The 26576-nt window shown below is 46.5% G+C and overlaps 1 protein-coding gene across 2 annotated transcripts in view; it reads right to left on the bottom strand.

Moving 5' to 3' along the window:
- TMCC2 (transmembrane and coiled-coil domain family 2) overlaps positions 1-26576 on the bottom strand; it is a 100292-nt gene that overhangs the window by 43395 nt on the left and 30321 nt on the right. Inside the window, exon 1 of one of the 2 annotated variants that reach the window (XM_075335686.1) lies at positions 9442-9589. The exons of the other annotated variant lie outside the window; for it this stretch is intronic. Within the exon in view, the coding sequence (XP_075191801.1) occupies positions 9442-9456 (15 nt within the window). The 5' untranslated portion in view covers positions 9457-9589. Of the gene's footprint in view, positions 1-9441; positions 9590-26576 lie in introns of those variants that run through there. 2 annotated transcript variants of the gene reach the window in all.

Below are 26576 nucleotides of genomic sequence, written 5' to 3'. Positions count from 1 at the left end.
TCATGCCTCGAAAACAGCCGGCCATGCAGGCCAGAAGAGAACATGGGGTGCGATTGTACGCCATTACTGGTGGCCATCCCTTCGCACGGACGTTGCCGCCTTTGTCTCTGCCTGCCCCTCTTGTGCCAGGAACAAGACGCCCAAACACCTGCCCTATGGCCGTCTTCTGCCTCTGCCGATACCCTCAGTTCCATGGCAACACATAGCGATGGACTTTATTACGGACTTGCCAGTATCATCCGGACACACAGTCATATGGGTCGTGGTGGATCGGTTCTCCAAAATGGCTCACTTCGTCCCTATGCCCGGACTGCCCTCTGCTCAGGAACTTGCGGAAGCCTATATACAACATATCTTCCGCTTGCATGGCTTTCCTTCCCACATCGTGTCCGACAGAGGAACTCAGTTCACCTCCCGCTTCTGGAGGGCTCTCTGCAAACATCTGGGAGTGACTCTGGACTTTTCTTCCGCTTACCATCCTCAGTCTAATGGCCAAGTGGAAAGGGTCAATCAAATCTTGACCTCCTTCTTACGTCACTATGTCAACGCCCATCACGACGACTGGTCCACGCTTCTGCCTTGGGCTGAATTCTCCCATAACCACCACGTCAGTGAGTCGTCCTCCAAATCTCCCTTCCATGTCGTTTACGGACTGCAGCCTTCCGTCCCGTTGCCTATATCCCCTTCTTCGGATGTCCCTGCTGCTGATACTGTAGCCCGTGACTTCGCTACCATTTGGGACTCTGTCAAGGCGTCCCTTGGGCGCGCTTCCCAGCGGATGAAGAAACACGCTGACAAAAGGCGTCTAGACCCTCCGTGTTTCTCTCCTGGTGACCTGGTCTGGCTTGCTTCCCAGTACATCCGACTGAAGATACCTTCCTACAAGCTGGGTCCTCGCTACATCGGGCCGTTTAAGGTCCTCAGCAAGATCAATGAGGTCTCCTACAAACTGAGGCTTCCGACCACGATGAAAATACCCAACTCCTTCCACGTCTCTCTACTCAAGCCGGTGTTCCTTGGTCCCTTCTCCGCTGCTGCCAGTCCGGCTCCTCCTCCTATTGCTGAGGACGACATCTATGCGGTAAGGGATATCGTGGCCATGAAGACTGTTCGTGGCCGGCAGTTCTTCCTGGTGGACTGGGAGGGGTATGGTCCTGAGGATAGATCCTGGGAACCCAGGGAGAACGTGGGCTCTCCTCTGATCCGTGCCTTCATGTCCCGGTTGCGGGGAGGGGGGCGTGGGGAGGGGGGTACTGTCACGCTCCCCGGGTCCTCGGCTCCCCTTCCCGGGTCTCCTGTCCCGCTCCCCGGCTCACCTGCCACGCTCCCCGCGTCCCAGTCTCTTGTGCCCGTCCTTCCTAGGCTCCCTGGCCGCCGATCCCGGCGCCCGACGGCCTCCCAGGCCCTGGCCGGCTCCCCTGCGTCCTCCTCTCAGCCTCCTTCCCTGGCTTCTGGCACCCGGGCCGCGCGCATGCGCATTAGGGCGCGCGCGCGGTCACTGACCCTTTCTTAAAGGGCCAGCGCCCATTAACAGGAAATGAGGTTAGACAGGTACGGGGTATAAAGGGGGTTCTTGTCCAAGGGGGCGGGGCCTGATCTTCGTGTTTTCTGAGCTAGGAGTCAGGTCTCCTTGTGTTTTCCTGCCATACTTACGTATCTATCTTCTAGAGCTGATCCCGCCTCGCCATCCAGTCCTGCTGAATCCCGAGCCCCGCACGCTGTCCGTCTGCCATCTGACAGTCCGTACCATCTCGGATCCCTGCGGTGACCCGTCATCTTGCTCCAAAGGTTCCGGACCCCGCCTGACATCATCTTGGCTTCCGAACCTGAGCTACGTCACCCGGACTGCCATCTGTGACTCCGTGGTCCCAGGGACTCCTCCGCTACCTTCACTTGCACGGACTGTTCTGCTGCCCATCAGTGCTTCAGCTACCGGACTCCCTACCACCATCTTAGAGTTCGGCCCAGTGGATCCACCTCCTGGGTCTGCCCGACCGCCCGGCCCTGACAAAGGCAGGATGATTATTACCAGGCTGGGGTACCTTAGTAGAGAATTTGGGGACATTACCCCCATAACAGTGTCAGCAGCAGATCCTCGCCACATAACAGTGTGTCATGACCACATTTTTTGCTTAAAATTTTATTTTCCTATTTTCCTCCTGTAAAACAAGGGTGCGTTTTATGGTCCGGTGCGTCTTATAGTCCGAAAAATACGGTACCTAGCATCAATAAGAGCTTTTCACTTAGTTGTTGAGTGTTGATGTCTAGCATTGTGTAAGGGGGTAGGAATCTTTTGTTAGACATCTCTGACAGAGGATTTTCTCCCATGGGACTAAAGGAATGAGCTTACGTAAATCCAACATACCCAACATAACACATGTACAGTATATTTGAGGAACAGTTTTGAGACCTCATCCTCATTAGTCAGTTGATCTAATATGTCAGGCCAGCTTCAAAACATGTGCTCCATTCACCTAATAGATCCTATCAGACCCATCACACACACATTACCAAATGGGGTGGGTTATAGCCAATATTCAATGGAAGAATAATTCAGCATAATCAAAGAAAAGTTAGGAACACAATGAGATAACGTAAATTATTTGTTCTCGGTAAAAGATGCCATCACTCCATGCGGACCCTGTAATCACCCACAGTTATCATTTATCTGCATCTACTTGTCATGTGAATATTGGTAAGAGGGATGTAAATAAAAGGAACAACTGTTTTCTGGATTTAGTAAAAGTGAAAGTGAATAAAATTCCTGGCATAAAGAGTGAATTTAGCTCAGCTGACGGCTATGCCAGAGATAATACATAGTGCAGGAAATCACAAAAAACGGAATTCAGAGAGAACCCCCAATGGAGCGATAAAGTACAATTACATAAATTAATTTCATATAAACTCTGGGCCCGATTCATCAAAGCTTTTACACTAGTATTCTGGTGTAAAAGCATTGACAAGTTACAGAAATTCGGTACAACTCACGGCTGCACTCAAATGATGCGATTTATGGAGTTCTCACACCATTATCGCCCAACACTGACGAAATGGGCAGAGCTGGGACGGGACAGGCTTGTGACATCCGCCCTCCGTCAAATGCATGACGAGGGGCAGCGTTCACCAAGCCAGAACTCTTACTACATCAGAGGCTAGAGTAGGATTAGTGACGAGACACACACAGAGGTGCACACCATTTGTCCGGCCCTACTGATTCATGAAGAAGCATATGCCTCTTCATAAATCAGGAGCATCTGACTCCAGAACACCCCTGCATCAGTAGCCATTTGTGCTTTTTTCCCAAGAGTGTCTGACTTTACAGAAAGACACAAGTATATAGTAGACTGTGTGGAAAAATGTGCCGAGTCCATTTGAACTTCATTTCTCTCAGTGTAGATGTCATGGCGTAGTTGAGTTCTGTTCAGACTACTGATTCTGACACTCTACCTGATAACTTCTGTGAGGTCTGTAATCAGCACAGGCAGACTTGGGCATTGCCAACAGATTAGTAGTTCATAGGCATGCCAGAAAGAGTTAATCTCTGCTGGTCTGCTTGGGAGTTATCTTTCATCACATGTTGTGGGAGAGCCAATCACATCTGCTCCCCATCTATATCTGCTGGCTGCACACTTCCATTACTGCCAGCTATAGTTTATCTTAGCTGGTTTGTTTAAGTGTTGGGATCCAGACTAATGGTCATGTCACACACAACGACAGCGACGACGACGACGCTGCTAGGTCACCATTTTCTGTTACGTAGCAGCGACCTTGCTAGCGATGTCGCTGTGTGTGACATCCAGCAACGACCTGGCCCCTGCTGTGAGGTCGCCGGTTGTTGCTGAATGTCCTGGACCATTTTTTGGTCGTTGCTCTCCCGCTGTGAAGCGCACATCGCTGTGTGTGACAGTGACAGAGCAACAACCAAATGTGCAGGGAGCCGGCTTCTGCGGACGCTGGTAACCAAGGTAAATATCGGGTAACCAAGCAAAGGCTTGGTTACCCGATATTTACCTTCGTTACCAGCGTCCGCAGCTTCTTGAAGCCTGCTGCCTGCACACGTAGACAAGGTACACATCGGGTAACTATAAGCAAAGCGGTTTGCTTATTAACCCGATGTGTACTCTGGCTATGAGTGCAGGGAGCCAGCGCTAAGCGGTGTGCGCTGATAACCAAGGTAAATATCGGGTAACCAGGCGAAGCACTTTGCTTGGTTACCCGATATTTACCTTAGTTACCAAGCGCAACATCGCTTCCATGCGTCGCTGCTGGCTGGGGGCTGGTCACTGGTTGCTGGTGAGATCTGCCTGTTTGACAGCTCACCAGCGACCATGTAACGACGCAGCAGCGATCTTGATAAGGTCAGATCGACGTCATGATCGCTGCTGCGTCGCTACGTGTGACCTAGGCTTTACTGTTGGTTGTAGTACTTGTTGATGTGTGTGGTTGTGGAGTTCACCATTGTTGTCTTTTTGCCACTATCTTCCTGCTCTTGCTTTTCTCCTGATTTTGTCATTGTTAGTTCCTGTGTGTTTGCACTGTGACAGAGTTTTGGTTTTCTCCTGTCTGTCCTAATCTGTGTTTCCATCTCTCCTGCCTTCCCTGGTGGCAGGGGGGAATCAGATCAGTTCTGGTCAGGAGCTTAGCCAGGCATGGGACTCGGGAATCTCTACTATTAGAGGTAACCCTGAGGTTAGGAAGAGACTAGGGACCCCTAGCATGAGGGATAGCATAGGAGCCCCTGTCCCTCGCTTTCCTATGTCACATCGTGACAGTTTTTCGGTGATTCAGAAGGAACACTGGATGGTATGGGCAAGAGGTCATAATCTAACAGTTTTTCAGACTCAGACACTGCTGAGCTGTGATTGGCAGCATCTGAAAGGGAGGGCAGGAAGCGCACTCCTCAAAAACGACTGAAGAAACATCCAGCTGCCTGCAAGCAGAGATTTCACATACTGCGTTGCAGAAAACATAAATGTAAATATCTCTGCAATAGAGTGACACAATGCAAAATGGAAATAAGAAGCAGAATCCAAGAGATTAGGGATTTTTACAAGGTATATGAGTATAGCTCAATTTTTTGGAGCAAATAACAGATCCTCTTTAAGTATATTAAATTAAAATATTTGTGTGTGTTTAGTTGAAGTTTAATATTTCGGGGTGACAATATTGTATTAGGAATATGGAAAATACAATTCTTATAACAAGGATGAGGCACATGCCTCTTGGGAGCAGATGCCAAATTGTAGCATTGCTCTACAATACACGATATATTTTCTCTTAATCAAAAGCCTAACTAAACAAAGGCAAAATTGGAAAAAGTTAAGAAAAGTACAGTCATGGCCAAAAGCTTTGAGACGGACTCAAATTTTGGTTTTCATAAAGGTTTCTGCTTCAGTGTTTTTAGATCTTTTAGTCTGATGTTTCTATGGTTACTGAAATCCAATTATAAGCATTTCATAAGTAGAGATCAGCGAACCCGAGGTCCTGTGTTCGGTGTTTGTACTGAACAAAGAATTTACACAAAAAAAAAAACAGCTTCACCCGCTTTTAGAGGATTGACCACAGGTTCAGAAGGGTATTGGCATCTGGGGAGTTTCCTGGCTTTGGTCTTAAAATGTCAATGTTTTGCTCATCAGCATTGTTCTTAGGTAAAATTGTGAGTAAGCCCACCTCCTTGAATGAAAAGCAACCCAAACATGAATGGTTTCTGGATGCTATTATGAGTCATGTGCCATGCCAACCCTAAAGCATCCCGAATGCTTCATTGTTGGCATGACACATGACTCATGATGGTGCTCACTTTTACTACTCTGAACAATCAATCTTCCAGATGTCTCACAGTCTGAAGGGTGCTTCATCAGAAAAAAAAATAACTTTTACCCCAATCCTCTGAAGTCCAAACCTTGCATTTCCTGCAGAATGGTAGTATGTCCTTCATGGTTTATTTGGAGAGAAATGGCTTCTTTGCAGCCCTTCTGGACACCAGGGAAGCCTTCAAAAGTTTGCTGGCTCCCTGTGTGCAGAATCCAGTCTGCTGCCATTACTGAGCAAGCTCTGCACTGGTGTTAAACAGATCCCGTAGATGAACCCTCTTTAGGAGACTATCATGGCACTTGCAAGTCTTTCTTGGGTGCCCCAATGTCTTCTTCATAGCAAGTGAATGTCTCTCTTTATTTTAATGTTCTTAAAAGGGAACCTCTCACCAGATTTTCCCTATTAAACTAAAACAACTTCCGCAGCTCCTGGGCTGCATTCTATGAAGGTGCACCTTGGCCCTGACTCCCCCTTCCAGACCCCAAAAATAACTTTATAAAACCTGGCCGTTAGGTATGCTAATTACCTGTGTTGGCCAGATGGGCGGGCTCATTTTCTGCTCCTGTCCCCCCTCCTGCCGCTGATCGCCGTACTCCTTTCTTGATTGACATGATGACGCTGCCGTCATCATCCTCGTTGCATTTTCAAATCTCGCGCCTGTGCAGTTCTGTCGGCTTACGCAGACGCAGTTCGCTCTGCCTGCGTATCACGGGCAGAGCAGAAAACATAGCTGCCCTCGCGTCGGTGAGCTTAATGCGCAGGCGTGAGATTATGATCGGGTACGAGGATGACGCTGGTGAGGTCATGCACAGCGCCGACCATAATCTCGCGCCCGCGCATTTAGCTCACCGGCGCCAGTGAGGGCAGCTATGTTTTCTGCTCTGCCCGCGATATGCAGGCAGAGCGAACTGCGTCTGCACAGGCGCGAGATTTGAAAATGCAACGAGGATGATGATGGAGGGCGTCATCACGTAAATCAAGAAAGGAGGATGGCGATCAGCGGCAGGAGGGGGGACAGGAGCAGAAAATGAGCCCGCCTATCTGGCCAACACAGGTAATTAACATACCTAACGGGGAGCTTTTATAAAGTTATTTTTGGGGTCTGGAAGGGGAGTCAGCGCCAAGGTGCACCTTCATAGAATGCAGCCCAGGGGCTGCAGAAGGTGATTCTTTTAGTTTAATAGGGAAAAATCTGGTGACAGGTTCCCTTTAAAGGGGGCTTTACACGCAAAGACATCGCTAACGAGATGTCGTTGGGGTCATGGAATTCGTGACGCACGCCCGGGCTCGTTAGCGATGTCGTTGCGTGTGACACGTACGAGCGACCGCTAACGATGCAAAATACTCATCAAATCGTTGATTGTTGACACGTTTTCTATTTCCCAAATGTCGTTGCTGATTTTGGATGCAGGTTGTTCGTCGTTCCTGAGGCAGCACACATCGCTACGTGTGACACCCCAAGAACGACGAACAACACCGCACCTGCGTCCTCCGGCAACGAGCTGGGCGTGACTTTCATGCGGCTGCTCTTCGCCCCTCCGCTTCTATTGGACACCTGCCGTGTGACGTCGCTGTGACGCCGCACGAACCGCCCCCCTTAGAAAAGAGGCTGTTTGCCGGCCACAGCGACATCGCTAGAAAGGTAAGTATGTGTGATGGGTACTAGCGATTTTGTACACCACGGGCAGCGATTTGCGTGTAAAGCAGCCTTAAAGAATGAATTAGGGGCAATCTCACAAGAAGCCATATCCTTGCCTGTAAAACTCTTAATGCATGTTTCCATGGAGGTAACATGGTTTTAAAACAACTATTCTGTTTTTTCTAACTCACCAGCATGACAAAAGGATATCAGTTGCCTTGTCCTGTTTAACACTTTCTCCTGAGCTAATGAAATCACAGTCATGATGTAATTAGTTCATTTTGTGGACTGAAAATTAATAGAAATCTGGGGTTTTGTGATTAAGTTAATTTTCATGAGAAGCAGTGACTTTGTACTTTTTTGCAATGCATCTAATCATTTTTTATAACAATCTACAGTTATTGTAAATTGCCACTCTAAAAACTGAAGCAGCAAACTCTGTGAAAACTAAACCTTGAGCCAGTCTCAAAACTTTTGGCCTTGACTGTACAAGTAGACAAATATTATTACTAATCTTTAAATAACTTTTAAATTATGAAAGATTTATTTGAATCATAAAGTCACAAATGCCATTATTTGTATTTCTTCAGTGGCATGGTCATAAATCCAATATGTTTAAATGCAGTTTTATTTTTAGTCCCACATCTCAATGTCTAAAATGTTTCTACTGGCAATCATAGATATGTTGTGATGCTCTATGGTAACACATGAGCATGCAATCCAGGCGTCACCTAAGGTACTTAAAGAACTATTTCCACTAAGTTTTTTAGTCACTAATATACTCACCTACCGCTGCTCTCTCTGGTTCTCTGTGACATCACACCTCTGCAGACTGTCCATGTCACGCTGCACTCTCCGTGACCCGAAGTGGCTTTTACAATGTAAGCCTATGGATCGTTAGAACAAGGCACCATAGGGTTTTTATTGTAAAAAAGACTTCCGGGCTCACGCATCGTGATCCGGTTAGTTGGAATGGAGGAGACATCTCAAAAAAGCACAAAAGAACGGCGCTGCACACTGGAGAGACCAGCAGTAGGTGAGTATTCTAAAACACTCCACCACCATATAATATATATGTGTATATGTATGTGTATACAGTATATATAATATATATATATATATATATAATATATATACATAATATATATATATATTATTATATATACACAGTTTATATATATATTATATATATTATATATACACTGTATACACACACACACACACACACACATTTAAGTTAGTGGGAAAGTTCTTTAATGACAGTTAAAATGAACCTGTCTTGTTGAAAATGTTACTCATCTGCAGGAAGGATATTATAGAACAGGAGCAGATGATCAGATTTTGAACAGGATACATCTTTGAGGGAAATACCTGGCTTTTTGTATATGACTCCAGTGGGAGGTCTTATTCAGTGATCGATAGTCTTCCCTGTATTACTATGCATGCATAGATGTATGTCAATCACTAGTAAGACAGCTCACTTGAGTCATATGCCTACAAACAAGTTCTACTGAATCTTTTCCAGCAAACCTATTCTGCTCAGCTTCTCCTTCTCTATACCATGCTGACACAGCTCGGACTGCAAGTATAATGCGACGGGCTTCCTTTAATCTTTATGTGGATAAATAAAATGATAATTTTTAAATACATGCACCCACAACTAGTATGACTGTTTCCTACTCCTCTGTATTAGGGGAATATCTTTGTATATGACCAATAACAGAGGACAGCATGGGGTGATGACACAGAACGTCACACATTTTGATATGCAGCTATAACATCGTACTCTTGTGGCCCACAGGACTGAATGTCAACAACCACCATGTAACAACGGTGCAGAGCTGCCACTGACCTCACTCAGGTTGTCTCAGGCACACAACAGCAATCTATGACATCTCAGACAAGATCCATGCCACATCTCTACTACAGGAGACTAAAAGCATTGCTTATCTCCATAGTTAGGCTGCAGTTATAATGGTAAAACGTACCAGTATGTGCACCATGCTTAGGTAGCTCCTGAACCAATGCTGGGTCCACAAGTAATCATTAGTGACAGCCTCTGCTTCTCCACAATGAGGGGACTGTGCTCTGTCTCCGTCACCTTCCTATATAGAGTCACACAACAATTCTGTCTCCTCCTCGTAGATAGTCACCCAGCTCGGGAACCTTTAATCCCCACTGTAGGCTCATGGGAATTGACTGGCAGGTCACCAACGCTGGATTAGCACAGAGACAACAGTATCCTCTCTGCTGAAGTATGTAACATTATAAATGTAGTATCTACTTTTAACCACCAGGTGGAGATATTGTCTATGGAATGAATAAAAAAGCAGCAGTGCCCAGAGAATGCTGTACTCCATATTTCTCATACAAAAAAAACTCAAGGACCGGTGCTCATTCTCCAAATTAAATACTGTTTTTTAACAATTAAAGGACTCATTTAAGTTGTCCATCCTTGTGGACATTTTTTCTTACTTTGCTTCCTCTTTCAGTTGGCAGAAGGCATGTGACCACTAAACACTAGACTAAGCAATCACATGACATCCCTCTTAAGGCAAGGGATGCCTCTTGAATACTGCAGCCAATCAATAGAAACTGATTGGCTGCAGCAGTGATGTTCAAAATAAGCTGAAAATGAGATCTTCTGGCTCAGATGTGACATCCCCAACTGGAAGAGTAAGCAAGGAGACTATAAGGTTTGAACACAAACCGTGAAAGGAAAGAGAAGCAGTCATCTAGTTGGTGAGTGTTTTTTCTTCTATTTTAGGACCACCATTGATCCATCAGTAAAATATGTAGCTGTGGAAAAACCCTTTAAATAAAATGAATGATTAAAGAGATGTAAAATAAATGTCAAGACTGATGGAACAAATTCTTATAGTTTAAAAACAAATACTGTTACAAGGATATGTCCAGCATCCACATGCCTATCAATTGTAGTAATCAGGGAGATCCAAGTAATCGGATGCCAATGGATTGATCACTTAAATTAGTTGGGTCTGTCCTCAGATTCCCATTTAGAAATCTTTAGCATTCCCTCTGTATGATGGCTGTAATGTCAGTTCAGACAACAGCTAGAGCCGTCACTCAGGAACAGAGGGAAGGGGAGGATCCAGTGTAAAGAGCCCAGGACCCTTCACATGGAAGGAACACTCCCTGACATTTCCCACTGCAGCATGTAACAGATCAAAACTTTCACTTTTCATTTCGGTCACTAAAATGACTATACCCAAAGGATTTCTTTACCTGCCTTACCCCTCACCCATCTGTATACACATTAGACACATGTCACTCACACATTAGATACGTGTTAAACACGTCACTCACCCTTTAGCCACATGTTGAACAAATTTACACAAAGAAGTGGCAGATAGAGGTAGCACTTGCGTCACAGAATAATTATATACAGTATATCTCCAAAGTGAGGGCACCCCTCACATTTTTGTAAATTTTTATCATATCTTTTCATGGGACAACACTGCAGATGTGACACTTTGATACAATGTACAGTGTCAGTGTTCATCTTGTATAACTGTAAATTTGGTGTCCTCTAAATAACTCAACACACAGCCATTAATGTCTAAACCGCTGGCAACAAAAAGTGAGTACACCCCAAAGTGAAACTGGACAAACTGTGCCCACGCAGACATTTTCCCTCCCCGGTGTCATGTGACTCAGTGTTACAAGCTCTCAAGTGTGAATATGGAGTAGATGTGGTAAATTTGGCGTTATCGCTCACACTTCTCTCATACTGGTCACTGGAAGTGCAATATGGCACCTCATGGTAAAGAATTCTCTGAGTATGTGAAAAAAAGAATTGTTGCTCTACATAAAGATGACCTAGGCTATAGGATTGCCAACACCCTGAGACTGAGCTGCAGCACAGAGGCCATGACCATACAGCAGTTTAATAAGACAGATTCCATTCAGTACAGGCCTCGCAATGGTGGACCAAAGAAGTTGAGAGCACATGCTCAGCGTAATATCCAAATAGACCTATGAGTGCTGCCACTGCAATACTGCAGAGGATAAAAGGTCTGGGGGTGGGGGGTCTGCCTGTCAGTGCTCAGACCATATGCCGCACACTGAATCAAACTGGTCTGCATGGTTGTCCTCCCAGAAGGAAGTCTGTTCTAAAGATGATGCACAAGAAAGCTTACAAAACCAACATGAATACCAACATGTACTGTGACATACAGAGGCAGAGCATTATCCCCTCCCTTAGGAAACTGGGCCACATGGCAGTATTCCAACATGATAACAACCTCAAACACCTCCAAGATGACCACTGCCTTACTAAAGAAACCGAGGATAAAGGTGCTGGACTGGACAAGCATGTTTCTAGACGTAAACCCTAATGAGCAACTGTGGGGCCGCCTCAAACAGAAGGTGAAGAAAAACAAGGTCTCTAACATCCACCAGCTCCAAGATGTTGTCATGGAGGATGGAAGAGGACTCCAGGGGCTCCTGTAAAGATCTAGTGAACTCCATGTCCAAGAGAGTTAAAACAATGCTTGAAAATAATGGTGGCCACATAAAATATTGACACTTTGGGTACAATTTGACCATTTCCACTTAAAGGTGTACTAACTTCTATTGCCAGTGGTTTAGATATTAATTGCTTTGTGCTGAGTTATGTAGCAGGCACACCAAATTAAACTCTCATATAAGCTGTAACTGACTACATTGTATCAGTGTCATATCTTCAGTATCATCCCATAAAAAGATAGAATAAAAAAAATTAGAAAAATGTGAGGGATGTACTCACTTTTGTGATATACTGTACACGCTGCGCAGATTTAGTATACTGACATGTCATACATTCTGCACACAAACCATACACATCTCACTCATATTCTAATAATACCTATGGATCATTTTTGAAGCCAAGGGACGGTGCACATTTCATTCAGCCCCTAGGTTATTTAACCCCTTCACGACCGCGGGCAGTAAAATTACGTCCTATTTTAACGTGACTTAACGACCAAGGACGTAATTTTACTGCCTAAACTTCATTTGATTGCCGTGGCCATAGCAACGGCTTTCAAATGATGTCCCCTGCTGTTTCTTACAGCAGGGGACCTTTGCTTGACCCCAGGGGGGGTGGCATCGCCACCCCCTATCGACGATCGATGTGATTGGCTGTTCAAATCTGAACCGCCAACCACATCGATCGCACTAATTTCGGCAAAAATAATGCCCGAATTAGTGCGATCCTGTGAGATCCAGCTATGAGATGCCGCAGCTGCTGCAGCATATCATAGGTGGACCTCAAACATGCCGCCCCCAGCCCCTGCAGCACTGATTGGAGCGATCGTGCTATGACGCGCAATCGCTCCAATCAGTGTGCAGTGGGGCGGTCTGATCTGCCGGTGGCCGCCCTCCCCAGGCCTGTACTGCTCTGGGGACCCTCCCCCAACATGGCTGCAGCGTGGAGTGGCTGGTACTTTTGGTACCACGCCACCGCTGCTGCCGCCGCAGACGCCGCCTCTGCTGTCACCGCGCCAGCTCCAAAGGTAAGTATTGCGCTCCGGCGATGGCCCCTGCGCGCTCCCGTGAAGGCCCCTGCGCGCTCCCGTGAAGGCCCCTGCCCGTGCCCCCCCAGATCTGCCCCCCTACGCCCCGATCTGCCCCCCTACGCCCCGATCTGCCCCCCGGCATCCCGATCTGCTCCCCACGCGATCTGCCTGCCTCCTCTGTCATCTCTATTCTGCTTCCAAGGTTCCTTCCTTCTGCCTTTGCTTCTCCGCCCCCTCTGCTCTCCCTCTAACCCCCCCCATCTGCCCCCCCTCTGCCCCCCCCTCTCCCCTGCCCCCCCCCCGACGTCCTCTTACCTGCCTTCACGGGTCGTCCGAGGTCTTCACTGGCCCGATCACATCTGCCTCCATCGCTGGGTCCTTCTGCTGATCTGTCCAACGTCCTGCCTGCTGCTGGTGTAAAGCTGTCTATCTCACTGCCTTCTTGTTCCTCTGCAACTCTTCTGGTCAGTGATCCTCTTGGTACTGTGAGTATAACTTTTTTTTTTTTTTTTTTTCTTGTATCCTGTCCATTTTTACACTTCATCTGTCCGTGCGTCCCGCCAAGCGCTGATCAGGGATGCAGATAACGGATCTGCATCCGTGGTCAGTTTTTGGCATGACTTTTTTCCGTATTCGCGACGCTTTTTGTATCGCGTCCGTCCGTGCGTCCCGCCGAGCGCTGATCAGGGATGCAGATAACGGATCGGCATCCCTGCTCAATTTTTGGCGTGACTTTTTTCCGTATTCGCGACGCTTTTTGTATCGCGTCCGACCGTGCGTCCCGCCGAGCGCTGATCAGGGATGCAGATAACGGATCGGCATCCCTGCTCAATTTTTGGCGTGACTTTTTTCCGTATTCGCGACGCTTTTTGTATCGCATCCGTCCGTGCGTCCCGCCGAGCGCTGATCAGGGATGCAGATAACGGATCGGCATCCCTGCTCAATTTTTGGCGTGACTTTTTTCCGTATTCGCGACAATTTTTGTATGGCATCCGTCTGTGCGTCCCGCCGAGCGCTGATCAGGGATGCACATAACATATCTGCATCCATGGTCAATTTTTGGCGTGACTTTTTTTTTTACGTATCCCCGACGCTTTTTTTATCGCATCCGACCGTGCGTCCTGCAGCGGCCGATCAGTGCACTGCGTCTGTGCGTTTGAAAAGTCAAATGGCGCTCCTTCTCTTCTGAGCCCCGCCATGCGCCCAAACAATTACTTTCCACCACATATGAGGTATCTGCGTACTCAGGAGAAAATGCACAATACATTTTATGGTGCATTTTTTCCTGTTACCTTTGTGAAAAAAAAAGCTACCTAGTTGAAGCAACCGTTTTGTGGTAAAAAAAAAATTTTTCTTTTCACGGCTCAACGCTATAAACTTCTGTGAAGCCCCCAGGTGTTCCAAGTGCTCACCAAACATCTAGAAAAATTATTTGAGGGCTCTAGTTTCCAAAATGGTGTCACTTGTGGGGGAGCTCCACTGTTTAGGCACCATAGGGGGTCTCCAAACGTGACATGGCGTCCGCTAATGATTCCAACCAATTTTGCTGTCAAATGGCGCTCCTTCTCTTCTGAGCCCCGCCATGCGCCCAAACAATTACTTTCCACCACATATGATGTATCTGCGTACTCAGGAGAAAATGCACAATACATTTTATGGTGCATTTTTTCCTGTTACCCTTGTGAAAAAAAAAGCTACCTAATTGAAGCAACCGTTTTGTGGTAAAAAAAAATTTTTTTCTTTTCACGGCTCAACGCTATAAACTTCTGTGAAGCCCCCAGGTGTTCAAAGTGCTCACCAAACATCTAGAAAAATTATTTGAGGGCTCTAGTTTCCAAAATGGGGTCACTTGTGGGGGAGCTCCATTGTTTAGGCACCTCAGGGGGTCTTCAAACCTGACATGGCGTCCGCTAATGAGTGCAGCTAATTTTGCATTTAAATGGCGCTCCTTGCCTTCCGAGCACTGCCGTGTGTCCAAACATTTGATTTCCACCACATATGAGGTATCTGCGTACTCAGGAGAAAATGGACAATACATTTTATGTTGCATTTTTTCCCGATACCCTTGTGAAAAAAAAAGCTACCTAGTTGAAGCAACAGTTTTGTGGTAAAAAAAAAAATTTTTCTTTTCACGGCTCAACGTTATAAACTTCTGTGAAGCCCCCAGGTGTTCAAAGTGCTCATCAAACATCTAGAAAAAATATTTGAGGGCTCTAGTTTCCAAAATGGGGTCACTTGTGGGGGAGCTCCATTGTTTAGGCACCTCAGGGGGTCTTCAAACCCGACATGGCGTCCGCTAATTAGTGCAGCTAATTTTGCGTTCAAAAATTCAAATGGCGCTCCTTGCATTCCGAGCACTGCCGTGTGTCCAAACATTTGATTTCCACCACATATGAGGTATCTGCGTACTCAGGAGAAAATGGACAATATATTTTATGTTGCATTTTTTCCCAATACCCTTGTGAAAAAAAAAGCTACCTAGTTGAAGCAACAGTTTTGTGGTAAAAAAAAATTTTTTTCTTTTCACGGCTCAACGTTATAAACTTCTGTGAAGCCCCCAGGTGTTCAAAGTGCTCATCAAACATCTAGAAAAAATATTTGTGGGCTCTAGTTTCCAAAATGGGGTCACTTGTGGGGGAGCTCCATTGTTTAGGCACCTCAGGGGGTCTTCAAACCCGACATGGCGTCCGCTAATGAGTGCAGCTAATTTTGCGTTCAAAAATTCAAATGGCGCTCCTTCCCTTCCGAGCTCCGCTGTGCACCCAAACAATTGATTTTTACCACATATGGGGTATCGGCGTACTCAGGAGAAAATGCACAATAAATTGTAGGGTGCACTTTCTCTTTTCTCCCTTGTGAAAATGAAAATTTTATGGCTAAAGTAACATTTTTGTGTTAAAAAGTAAAATTTTCATTTTTTCCTTCCACATTGCTTTGGTTCCTGTGAAGCACCTAAAGGGTTAATAAACTTTTTGGATGTGGTTTTGAGCAGAGTGAGGGGTGCAGTTTTTAGAATGGGGTCACTTTTGGGTATTTTCTGTCACCTCGGTCTCTCAAAGTCACCTCAAATGTGATGTGGTCCCTAAAAAAAATTATTTTCTAAATTTTGTTGGAAAAATGAGAAATTGCTGATGAACTTTGACCCCTTCTAACTTCCTAACGAAAAAAAAATTTGTTTCGAAAATTGCGCTGATGTAAAGTAGACAAGTGGGAAATGTTATTTAGTAACTATTTTGTGTGACATATTTCTCAGATTTATGGGCATAAATTTTCAAAGTTTGAAAATTGCGAAATTTTCAAAATTTTCGCCAAATTTCCTAAATTTTCACAAATAAACGCAAAAAATATCGGCCTAAATTTACCACTGACATGAAGTACAATATGTCACGAAAAAACAATCTCAGAATCGCCAGGATCCGTTGAAGCGTCCCAGAGTTATAACCTGTCAAAGTGACACTGGTCAGAATTGCAAAAAATGGCCCGGTCATTAGGGTGTTTTAGTGGCCGGGGGTGAAGGGGTTAAAAAAACAGTATTCAGGCAGAATCCCCAACAGAGCAATTGAGTATAATGATACAGAAATATGCACCTCTGGACTCTGTGCTCCTCTCTAAGGCTAGGTTCACACTTCCATTGTTTTGCATCAGTCACAATCCGTCGCCTTGAGGAACTACGGTATCCTGCAAAATAATTTGCAGGAATCCAGTTTTTCCCCATAGACTTCTATTAGTGACGGATTGCGACTAATGACCCTGCGTTGCATCTGCTGCGTCGCGGTCAGTCGTTTTTTAACTGACCGCCGGGCGGGAGCAATGCAGCCTGAAACGTTTTTTGAGCAGCGCAATCCGTAGGATTTTGCTGCGCATGCTCTCTCTGGCTCCCTGCACCCGTAACCAGGATACACATCGGGTAACCAAGCAATGCGCTTTGGTTAGTTACCCGATATTTACAGTGGTTACGTGTGCAGGGAGCCAGCGCTAAGCGGTGTCTGCTGGTATCCAAGATAAATATCGGGTAACCAAGCAAAAAGTGCTTTGCTTATACCCGATATTTACCCTGGCTGTGCAGGGAGCCCGACACTTCCCCGCTCGGCTCCGCCCCCTCCCGCACTCAGCATGTACACACACTCACCTGTCCCAAGCCCTGCAGTCCCCACGGCACTGTCCTCAGTGCCACGGCCCTGCTCGGCTCCACCCACCCCGAACTCCGCCTCCTCGCGCTCCCGCCCCCCGCACACAACGGAGTCCGACAAAGATTTCTGTTCTTTGTCATCCGTTGTACAGCGCATCAGTCACATGCGTCAAGCGACGCATGTGACTGATGCAAAACGGAAATGTGAACTTAGCCTAAGGCTTAAGACACACGGCATGAAAATTGGAGCGAGTGGAATGCAAAGTTTTATCGCATTCCACTCAGACCAATATTAGCCTATGTGTCAGTGCACATGAGCGATTATTTTCTCAGCCCTAATCGGACCGAGAAAACAATCGCAACATGCTGCAACTGTAATGAGAGACTTTCTCTCGCACCCATTCAAGTCTATGGGGCGAGAGAAAAATCACTCTCCACTCGCAGTACACTGGTGTACCGCGAGTGCAGGACAAGAATGGCAATAGCCGGCAACAGAGGAAAGAGGGAGATAAATCCCTCCCTCCCCTCCGCAGTGCCGTCCCTCCCCTCCTCAGAGCCGGCCCGCACCTCCTGAGAGCCGGCTCACCCCCCGCAGCTGAGGTCCAATCGCATGATCAAACCTCAGTCACAGTGAGACTCGGCTCCTGCTGTGCTGCCAGCGTGAGCCAAGGGTCATTCGAGGATCACAGTAGATCCCCGTGTGGCCCCGTCACACTAAGCAACATCGCTAGCAACATCGCTGCTAACGAACAACTTTTGTGACGTAGCAGCGATGTTGCTAGTGATGTTGCTGTGTGTGACATCCAGCAACAACCTGGCCCCTGCTGTGAGGTCGTTGGTTGTTGCTGAATGTCCTGGGCCATTTTTTAGTTGTTGCTCTCCTGCTGTGAAGCACAGATCGCTGTGTGTGACAGCGAGACAGCAACTAAATGTGCAGGCAGCAGGAGCCGGCTTCTGCGGAGGCTGGTAACCACAGTAAACATCGGGTAACCAAGAAGCCCTGTCCTTGGTTACCCGATATTTACCTTCGTTACCAGCCTCCGCCGCTCTCACTGTCAGTGCCGGCTCCTGCTCTGTGCACATGTAGCTGCAGGACACATTGGGTTAATTAACCCGATGTGTGCTGTAGCTAGGAGAGCAGGGAGCCAGCGCTAAGCAGTGTGCGCTGCTCCCTGCTCTGTGCACATTTAGCTGCAGTACACATCGGGTAATTAACCCGATGTGTGCTGTAGCTAGGAGAGCAGGGAGCCAGCGCTAAGCAGTGTGCGCTGCTCCCTGCTCTGTGCACATTTAGCTGCAGTACACATCGGGTAATTAACCCGATGTGTGCTGTAGCTAGGAGAGCAGGGATCCAGCGCTAAGCAGTGTGCGCTGCTCCCTGCTCTCTGCACATTTAGCTGCAGTACACATCGGGTAATTAACCCGATGTGTGCTGTAACTAGGAGAGCAGGGAGCCAGCGCTCAGTGTGCGCTGCTCCCTGTTCTCTGCACGTGTAGCTCCGTGCGCTGGTAACCAAGGTAAATATCGGGTTGGTTACCCGATATTTACCTTAGTTACCAAGCGCAGCATCTTCCACGCGGCGCTGCTGGCTGGGGGCTGGTCACTGGTTGCTGGTGAGCTCACCAGCAACTCGTGTAGCGACGCTCCAGCGATCCCTGCCAGGTCAGGTTGCTGGTGGGATCGCTGGAGCGTCGCAGTGTGACATCTCACCAGCAACCTCCTAGCAACTTACCAGCGATCCCTATCGTTGTTGGGATCGCTGGTAAGTTGCTTAGTGTAACTGGACCTTAAGGGTGTCGGTATTCTCAGATGGACACAAGAGCATAGTACAAAACCCCCTGACAGACTTCCCTGACAGACTCAGTCACATAAAAGCTGAAGACAACGTGGACAGTCCCTAACACACCAGCAACTCCAATGTGGTAACTATGAGCCCATTAATCAGCTAGGCTCAGACCATATATCATACTAAGCCTTCTCAATTTATCACAATAGGTAAAGCCATAATACAATTTTTACCCATGGGTTTCTAGTTACATGTGAGCAGTAACTGCTCCCTGGCTGAGATGGGACCCACTATTATTCACCTCTCCTCTGCATCTATAAGTGTCTCCTTTCTATTCCATTTTTTGCTTCCATATGGTGCTTCCCTCTTAAGCTGTTCCTTTCTTTAGATCTCCTCTTTCTTCTTCTTCTTGGTCTTTCAAGGCCAAGTATACAATTTATTCAGCTGCTTACACTGCAGGCAAACTCCAGACTTAAACAGGGGTAAGTGGTGGGACCAGCGGGAATGGTCCTTTCTGCTCACCAACTCCCCCAAGTGCTCACCACAGAAGTGACTTTTCCTTTGGGACATTTCACACATGACCTTCTAATGCCAACAAAGGTAGGAAAGAATATTAGGGCTAATGTTTAGCTCCGTATATATACAATTTAACTGTGGCATGAAGAGTGGCCCAACCTGGATCGTCCCACCAAGAATCTGCCCAGTGAGGCAGATTGTCAATCCAGGCCTGATGATGGACATTTGAAAGATGGTCTAATACAAATATATTAGTCGCTACTATTGCATTTGTAGGGTACAGCAGGTGCAGGATGCTAATAGTGTATGATTCGCCCAAAGGCACTGCATGATCACCGAAACAGAATCTAAATGATGGCGTTGCAGTGGCCGATGTCATATGATGCCTCCAAGGCACACATCATTATCATGGAGTACACTGGTATAAGGATCCCTAAATCAGAATTTGATCTCTGTAAGTGCTAAGATCTTCATATAATCGGCAAACCATCACATTAGATATATTTTTTTGGTCTATGGATACTGTATGATTATAACAAATGCTGAATAAGTTGGTGATGCAGAAAAAAAAGTGGTGTGCCGATCGTCTATGCATTAAATTAAAGGATTTTTGGTCTGGAAAAAGATAAATGAAGTAATTCACAATGCTCCAGGTTTCTCATATTTGAAAGGTGCCTTCAACAGTAATTTTAAGATCTCTCCACTGGTTTTCAATGAGATTTAGATCTGGACTCATTGCTGCCACTTCAGAACTCTCCAGCACTTTGTTTCCATCCATTTCTGGGGGCTTCCTAAAGTATGTTTGGGGTCATTATCCTGTTGGAAGACCCGTGACCTAGGAGGCAAACCCAACTGTCTGACACTGGGCACTACATTGCAACCCAAAATCCTTTGGTAATCTTCAGATTTCATGATGCCTCGCACACAGTCAATGCACTGAGTAACAGAGGTAGCAAAACAACCACATGACATTTTTGAACCTTCAACATATTTGACTGTAGGTATTGTGTTCTTTTCTCTGTAGGCCTCATTCTGTTTTCAGCAAGCAGTATAATGATGTGCTTTATCAAAATGTTCTATCTTGGTCTCATCTGTCCACAAGAGGCTCTCCTAGAAGAATTTTGCCTTACTCATACATTTTTGCAAGCTTTTTTATGGTTCTGTGTCAACAGTGTCCTCCTTTGTCCCCTGCCATAGCGTTTCATTTCATTCAAATGTCGACGGATAGTTTCAACTGACACGGATGCACCCTAAGCCTGCAGGACAGCTTGACTTCCTTTGGAACTTGAATAGGGCTCATTATCCACCATTCGAACTATCCTACGTTGCAACCGTTCATAGATTTTTCTCAGCCGTCCACGTCTAGGGAGATTAGCTACAGTGCCATGGATTGTAAACTTCTTGATTATGTTGCTCAATTTGGACATAGGAACATGAAGATCTCAGAGATGGACTTGTAATCTTGAGATTGTTGATATTTTTCAACAATTTTTGTTCTCAAGTCCTCAAGTAGTTCTCTTTTATTGCTGTTCACCATGCTTAGTGTGGCACACAAAGACACACAATGCAAAGATTGAGTCAACTTCTCTCCTTTTTTACCTAGTTTGAGGTGTAATTTTCATATTGCCCAAACCTATTACTTGCCACATGTGAGTTTGAACGAGTATCACATGCTTGAAACAAAATTGTTTACCCATAATTTCGGAAAGGTACCAACAATTTTGTTAGGCCCTTTTTTGGGGCTTTGTGTTAAATTATGTCCACTTCGCCTTATTTCTGCATTTTTTGTGTTCCAATACACAAAAAGGAAATAAACATGTGTATAACAAAATATGTGTAATTGCAATAATTTCCTGGGAAATAACTTCATTTTCTGGAACTATTTCAAGAGTGGCAACACTTTCGGCAAGGACTGCATGAGTTGCTTTGATACCATCGCTGACACCATACTCAACATGTCTACGTGGGAAAAGGTGAAACACCACCATTCTTGTAGACATGTAATGCTTCAGCAGCAACTTGACAAGCATACACAACTGAATTATTCATCATTAATTAGTCTGGTAGCAGTAAAAAAATACACTTCTACATAGGATATGAGATTACATACAGACGTGAAGAACACAGGCAGACGCCATACATAAACAAGCCAACAGCCTCCCCCCTAATCACAAGGTTGACACTAGAACTATGCAGTTAATTACATTGCTAACGTTTGTCTTTCAGACATTCAATTCACATGTTTAGCGTATGTAACACATATTCGTGTATACAGCAATCACATATACACAAATGTATACGGTGCAGTCATATGCCAAAAAGTGTGACAGGTTTACTTTTAATATCTTTCATTTTTACAACCTAGAAAGTATAGGCTATATTACCTGAAACACAAAAACATGTAACCATGAAACTATACAGTTTTTTATTTAAGTCAATGGCAGAAGCCTCAAAAAGTGGGGATATATTTTTACAATTGTGTCAGAACGGCTGCACTCAGTAATCTAAGTGATACATCGTTATATTCAGGATTTCTTTACCTACATCATGCAGCTCTGAGATGAGGTAGCAAAAACCTGCTGACAGATTCCTTTTAAAACACCATTCAGCAGTGCACTTAAAAAAAAACAAAAAAAAAAAACAATACTCTGGAGTGGTGCTTTAAAATGAAACAATTGAGATGAAACTGAAGTGTAGACTTTCAGGTTGAAGCACTACACCAGCATTTTTTCACGCTGAAGTGGTGCTTTAAGCATAAGTCCCCTGCCCTCAGTCTTAAGGGCGCTTTACACTCTACAATATATCTTACGATGTGTCGGCGGGGTCACATCGTAAGTGACGCACATCCGGCATCGTAAGTTACATTGTAGCATGTAACAGCTACATGCGATTGCGATTGAACGGTAAAACATTCATCGCATTCACGTCGTTCATTTCCTAAAAATTGAACGTCAGGTTGTTCATCGTACCCGGAGTAGCACACATCGCAGTGTGTGACACCCTGGGAACGATGAACAGATCTTACCTACGTCCTGCGGCTCCCGCCGGCAATGCGGAAGGAAGGAGGTGGGCGGGATGTTTACGTCCCACTCATCTCCGCCCCTCCGCTTCTATTGGCAGGCTGCCGCGTGACGTCGATGTGACGCCGAACGTCTCTCCCACTCCAGGAAGTGGACATTTGCCGCCCACAACGAGGTCGTATGGACGGGTAAGTACGTGTGACAGGGGTTACTCGTGTGTGCGACACCTTCAACAAATTGAACGTGCCGCACATACGATGGGGACGGGTACGATCGCATACGATATCGTATGCTGGATCGTATGGTGTAAAGCAGGCTTTATACTCACATGTTATCACATTTTTTCAGCGTCGCTTCGGTCCGGCGTCACCATCTTGTGACAGTAACTTCTGAATGTCCAGAAGTTATAGCAAAGGCTCTCAATACAAGTCTATGAGAGCCAGAACTAGGCTAGAACAAGGCTCTAATAGATTTGCATTGAGTTGTGGCTAGGGATGATTGGACCCATGGATGTTCAGGTTTGCTGGATTGGGCTAGACGTTCGTTAAAAGTTGGGTGCAGGACCCAGACTTGACCCGAATTCCGAAACCCATATGAAAATGACTTGGGGGGTCACCCTTATTTTTGATAACCAGCACACAGACAGCTGCAGCCTGCAGCTGTCTGCTTTACCTTGGCTGGTTAACAAGAAAAAATACTTATTTAAATAATATTAACCAAGAGCATGGGAGCCCCCATATTTTTTTATAACCATCCAAGGTAAAGCAGACAGTTGGGCTGGTATTTCTTTATTCAGTTACTAAGGGCTGCCATTTGTATTTGCTAGTGTGTGTACAACACAATGCAAATATGCCAGCACGAGGCCACAGGAGACTGTGGTTGGTGGCCTTATCAGCTGTGAACTGTGCACGTCCCCTGAGGGCTGTGGGGGGAGCTACTATTTTCCCTTGTCACTACTCACCGATACTTGGAGTGATCAGCGGTGAGCGGCGACAAGAGGTCCATGCAGCAGCGGTGAGCATATGTTGGCCAGCCTGACACTGTACTACTAATGCCAGGCTACTGAACTGTTCTGACTACTAAAAGAAGTCACTGCCACAGCCTTGCTGTCACTGCACAGAGCAGGGCTGCGGAGGTTGCCTTTCACTAGTAGTACAATGATAAGGTGCTCACCATCGTTGACACCGCTGTAGTGTTCAGAGACTAGTAATGTAGTCGTCACAATGCTGTACTCTGGTCACTGACTGAGCTCAGCTGTACTATATCAGTTTAAAGTCATAGGCTATGTGCGCACGTTGCGTATATACATGCAGTTACGCTGCGCTTTGTAGCGCAGCGTAACTGCATGCGTCCTGCGTCCCCTGCACAGTCTATGGAGATTGTGCAGGGGACGTGCGCACGTGGCGTTTTAGAGCGCAGCGCTTCGGCTACTGCCGAAGCGCTGCGTAAAAAGAAGTGACATGTCACTTCTTCCGTGCGCTTTGCTGGCAGCTCCTGCTCTGTCTATGGCAGGAGCTGCAGGCAGAGCGCATGGAATCGGCTTTCACTACGGACATTTCTGCAGCGATTTAAAGCGCACATGTGCTCTTCAGATCGCTGCAGAAATTTCTGCAGTGAACTGTACGCAACGTGCGCACATAGCCTTAGGCTATGTGCACACGTTGCTTTTTTTTCAGCGCGGAAAAAAACGCACCCTCTGGCAGAGAGGAGAATTGTAAACAATGCTTTTTGAGAAAAACGCATCGAAAACACATGCGTTTTTCATGCGTTTTTTTAGGTGCGTTTTTTAAGACTTGTCAGTGTTAATAAAATTGGTTGAACACAGACCTTTGGAAAAAAAAACCTGTGATGTCATTTCCTTCTCCACATTCTGTTTGGATAAATGGGAGGGCTTGGAATGGAAGGAGCACCATTTGAATTTTGGAAAACTTGAAATAAACTTCGCGCACCATGTCACATTAGCAGGGCCCCTTGGGTACCTATACGTCAGAAAACCCCCACAAGTGACCCCATTTTGGAATCTGCACCCCTCAAGGATTTTATTCAGGAGTATATTAAGCATTTTGAATCCACAGTTACTTCCCCCAAAATGTTGCTGTAGCAACAATATTCTCACTTTTAGGCCCGTTTCACACGTCAGTGAAAAACACTGACGTTTTTCACTGGCGTGTAAAACATGCACATGTCCCTCCGTGTGCCGTGAATCACGGCACACGTGGGTTGTCTAAGTGCAATCCGGGCTCCGTTCTCCGTGGCCCGTGATTGCACTCAGTAATCATCTCACCCGCTCCCGCTCTCCATGGTGCTGATCGCTCCCGCGGTGCAGCATCCAGCTGGTGCTGACCCCCGCAGCAGCTGCTTCCGGGTCGGCTGTGTCGCGCATCATGAATATGCGCGACAATAATGAGCCGGCTCAGAAGCAGCAAGCTGCACGGGCTGCAGAGAGCTTCGCTGAAGCCGGGTGAGTAAAAATGATTTTTATTTTAAAAGCACGTTTTTTTCTGGCACGTGTTTCACGGACCACACCACTGCGTGGTCCGTGGAACATCAGTGATGCCAGAAAAAAATGGACATGTCTCCGTGCGGCAATCACGGACACACGGGTACGCCGCACGGAGACACGTGCAGTGAAAAATCACTGATGTGTGAGCAGACCCATTGATTATAATGGGTCTGCGTATCTCAGTGATTCTGGTACGTTTAACAAAAAGCACAAACGTACCAGAATCACTGACGTGTGAAAGAGGCCTAAGGCTATGTGGCCATGATCCAGCGACACGGCGTCTAGTACACAGTGTCAGCCTTCCTGCAGCTGCCCATGCCCACGATTTGGGTTCAGGCTGCTGTGGAGCTCTATGCTACCTGCAGAGAACACTCTCGTCTCCGCAGCATAAATTGACATGCTGAGGCTCGGGAAGCCACGCCACCGGTCAGTTTATGCTGCGGAGAAAAGAAGCACAGTGGGCACGGGATCTCCAAAAATCCTTCCACTGTGCTTCTACTGCACAACGCAGCGTTATGGACGCAGGGAAAACACTCAGCGCCCATAACGCTGCAAACCCTGATTGTGGACACACAGCCTAAAAAGCGTCAATGGATGAATGGATGTCAAATATATATAACGTCCCACCCCCGCCTGCATATTCTAAGCTGGCACCTTTAGTACCTTTCATGTGGCACTAAAGGGTGCCTAGCTTAGTATTTATCAAAAAAAAAAAAATGAAAAAATGGCATGGGGTCCCCCCTATTTTTGATAGCCAGTCAGGGTAAAGCAGACAGCTGTAGCCTGCAAACCACAGCTGGCAGCTTCATCTTGGCTGGTGATCAATTTGGAGGGCTCCCCAGGCTTTTTTTTTTTTATTTATAAATAAAGAATTTAAAAAAAAATAACGTGGGGTCCCCCCAAATTAGATCACCAGCCAAGGTGAAGCTGACAGCTGGGGTCTGGTATTCTCAGGGTGGGAAGAGCCATGGTTATTGGACTCTTCCCAGCCTAAAAATAGCAGGCCGCAGCCGCCCCAGAAGTGGCGCATCCATTAGATGCGCCAATCCTGGCGCTTCGCCCCAACTCATCCCGCGCCCTGGTGCGTTGGCAAACGGGGTAATAAATGGGGTTGATACCAGATGTGTAATGTCACCTGGCATCAAGCCCAGCAATTAGTGATGTCACGGCGTCTATCAGACACCCGACATAACTAATTGACAGTAAACAAAAGCAAAAAAAAATGACAAAAAATTTTTTATTAGAAAAAACACTCCGCAAATCATTCCCTTGTTCTCCAATTTAATCAAAAAATTTGAAAAAAAATGGGTCCGCAGAAATCCATTTGGACGTCCCACGTCGCCTCTGGACCTTCTAGAATATGGGGGCACGTTCAGGGAACGTATCCCCCATTTTCTAGGAGGGCAGACCCTCCATTTGAGGAGAGTGGGTGCAAAGAATCTGCACCCACTCTCCCCGGGTCACAGCTGCAGAGTGCGAGCAGCCAGCACAGCTCTCTGAACACAGTGCTGGCTGTCAGCTGCTCGGCACATGTGACCGGCCAGCGTGCACTGTGAAGGAGGAGGGGGCCGCGGGAGATCAGCGCTGCGACCGGACAGGTAAGGGGGAATACCGGGGGGAATAGGGGGTGACCGGGCAGGGCCTGGGGG

This window comes from Anomaloglossus baeobatrachus, chromosome 2 (assembly GCF_048569485.1).
Source record: "Anomaloglossus baeobatrachus isolate aAnoBae1 chromosome 2, aAnoBae1.hap1, whole genome shotgun sequence".
NCBI lineage: Eukaryota > Metazoa > Chordata > Amphibia > Anura > Aromobatidae > Anomaloglossus > Anomaloglossus baeobatrachus.
Note: the sequence above shows the minus strand (reverse complement) of the source record. Positions and strands in the feature narration are given on the sequence as shown.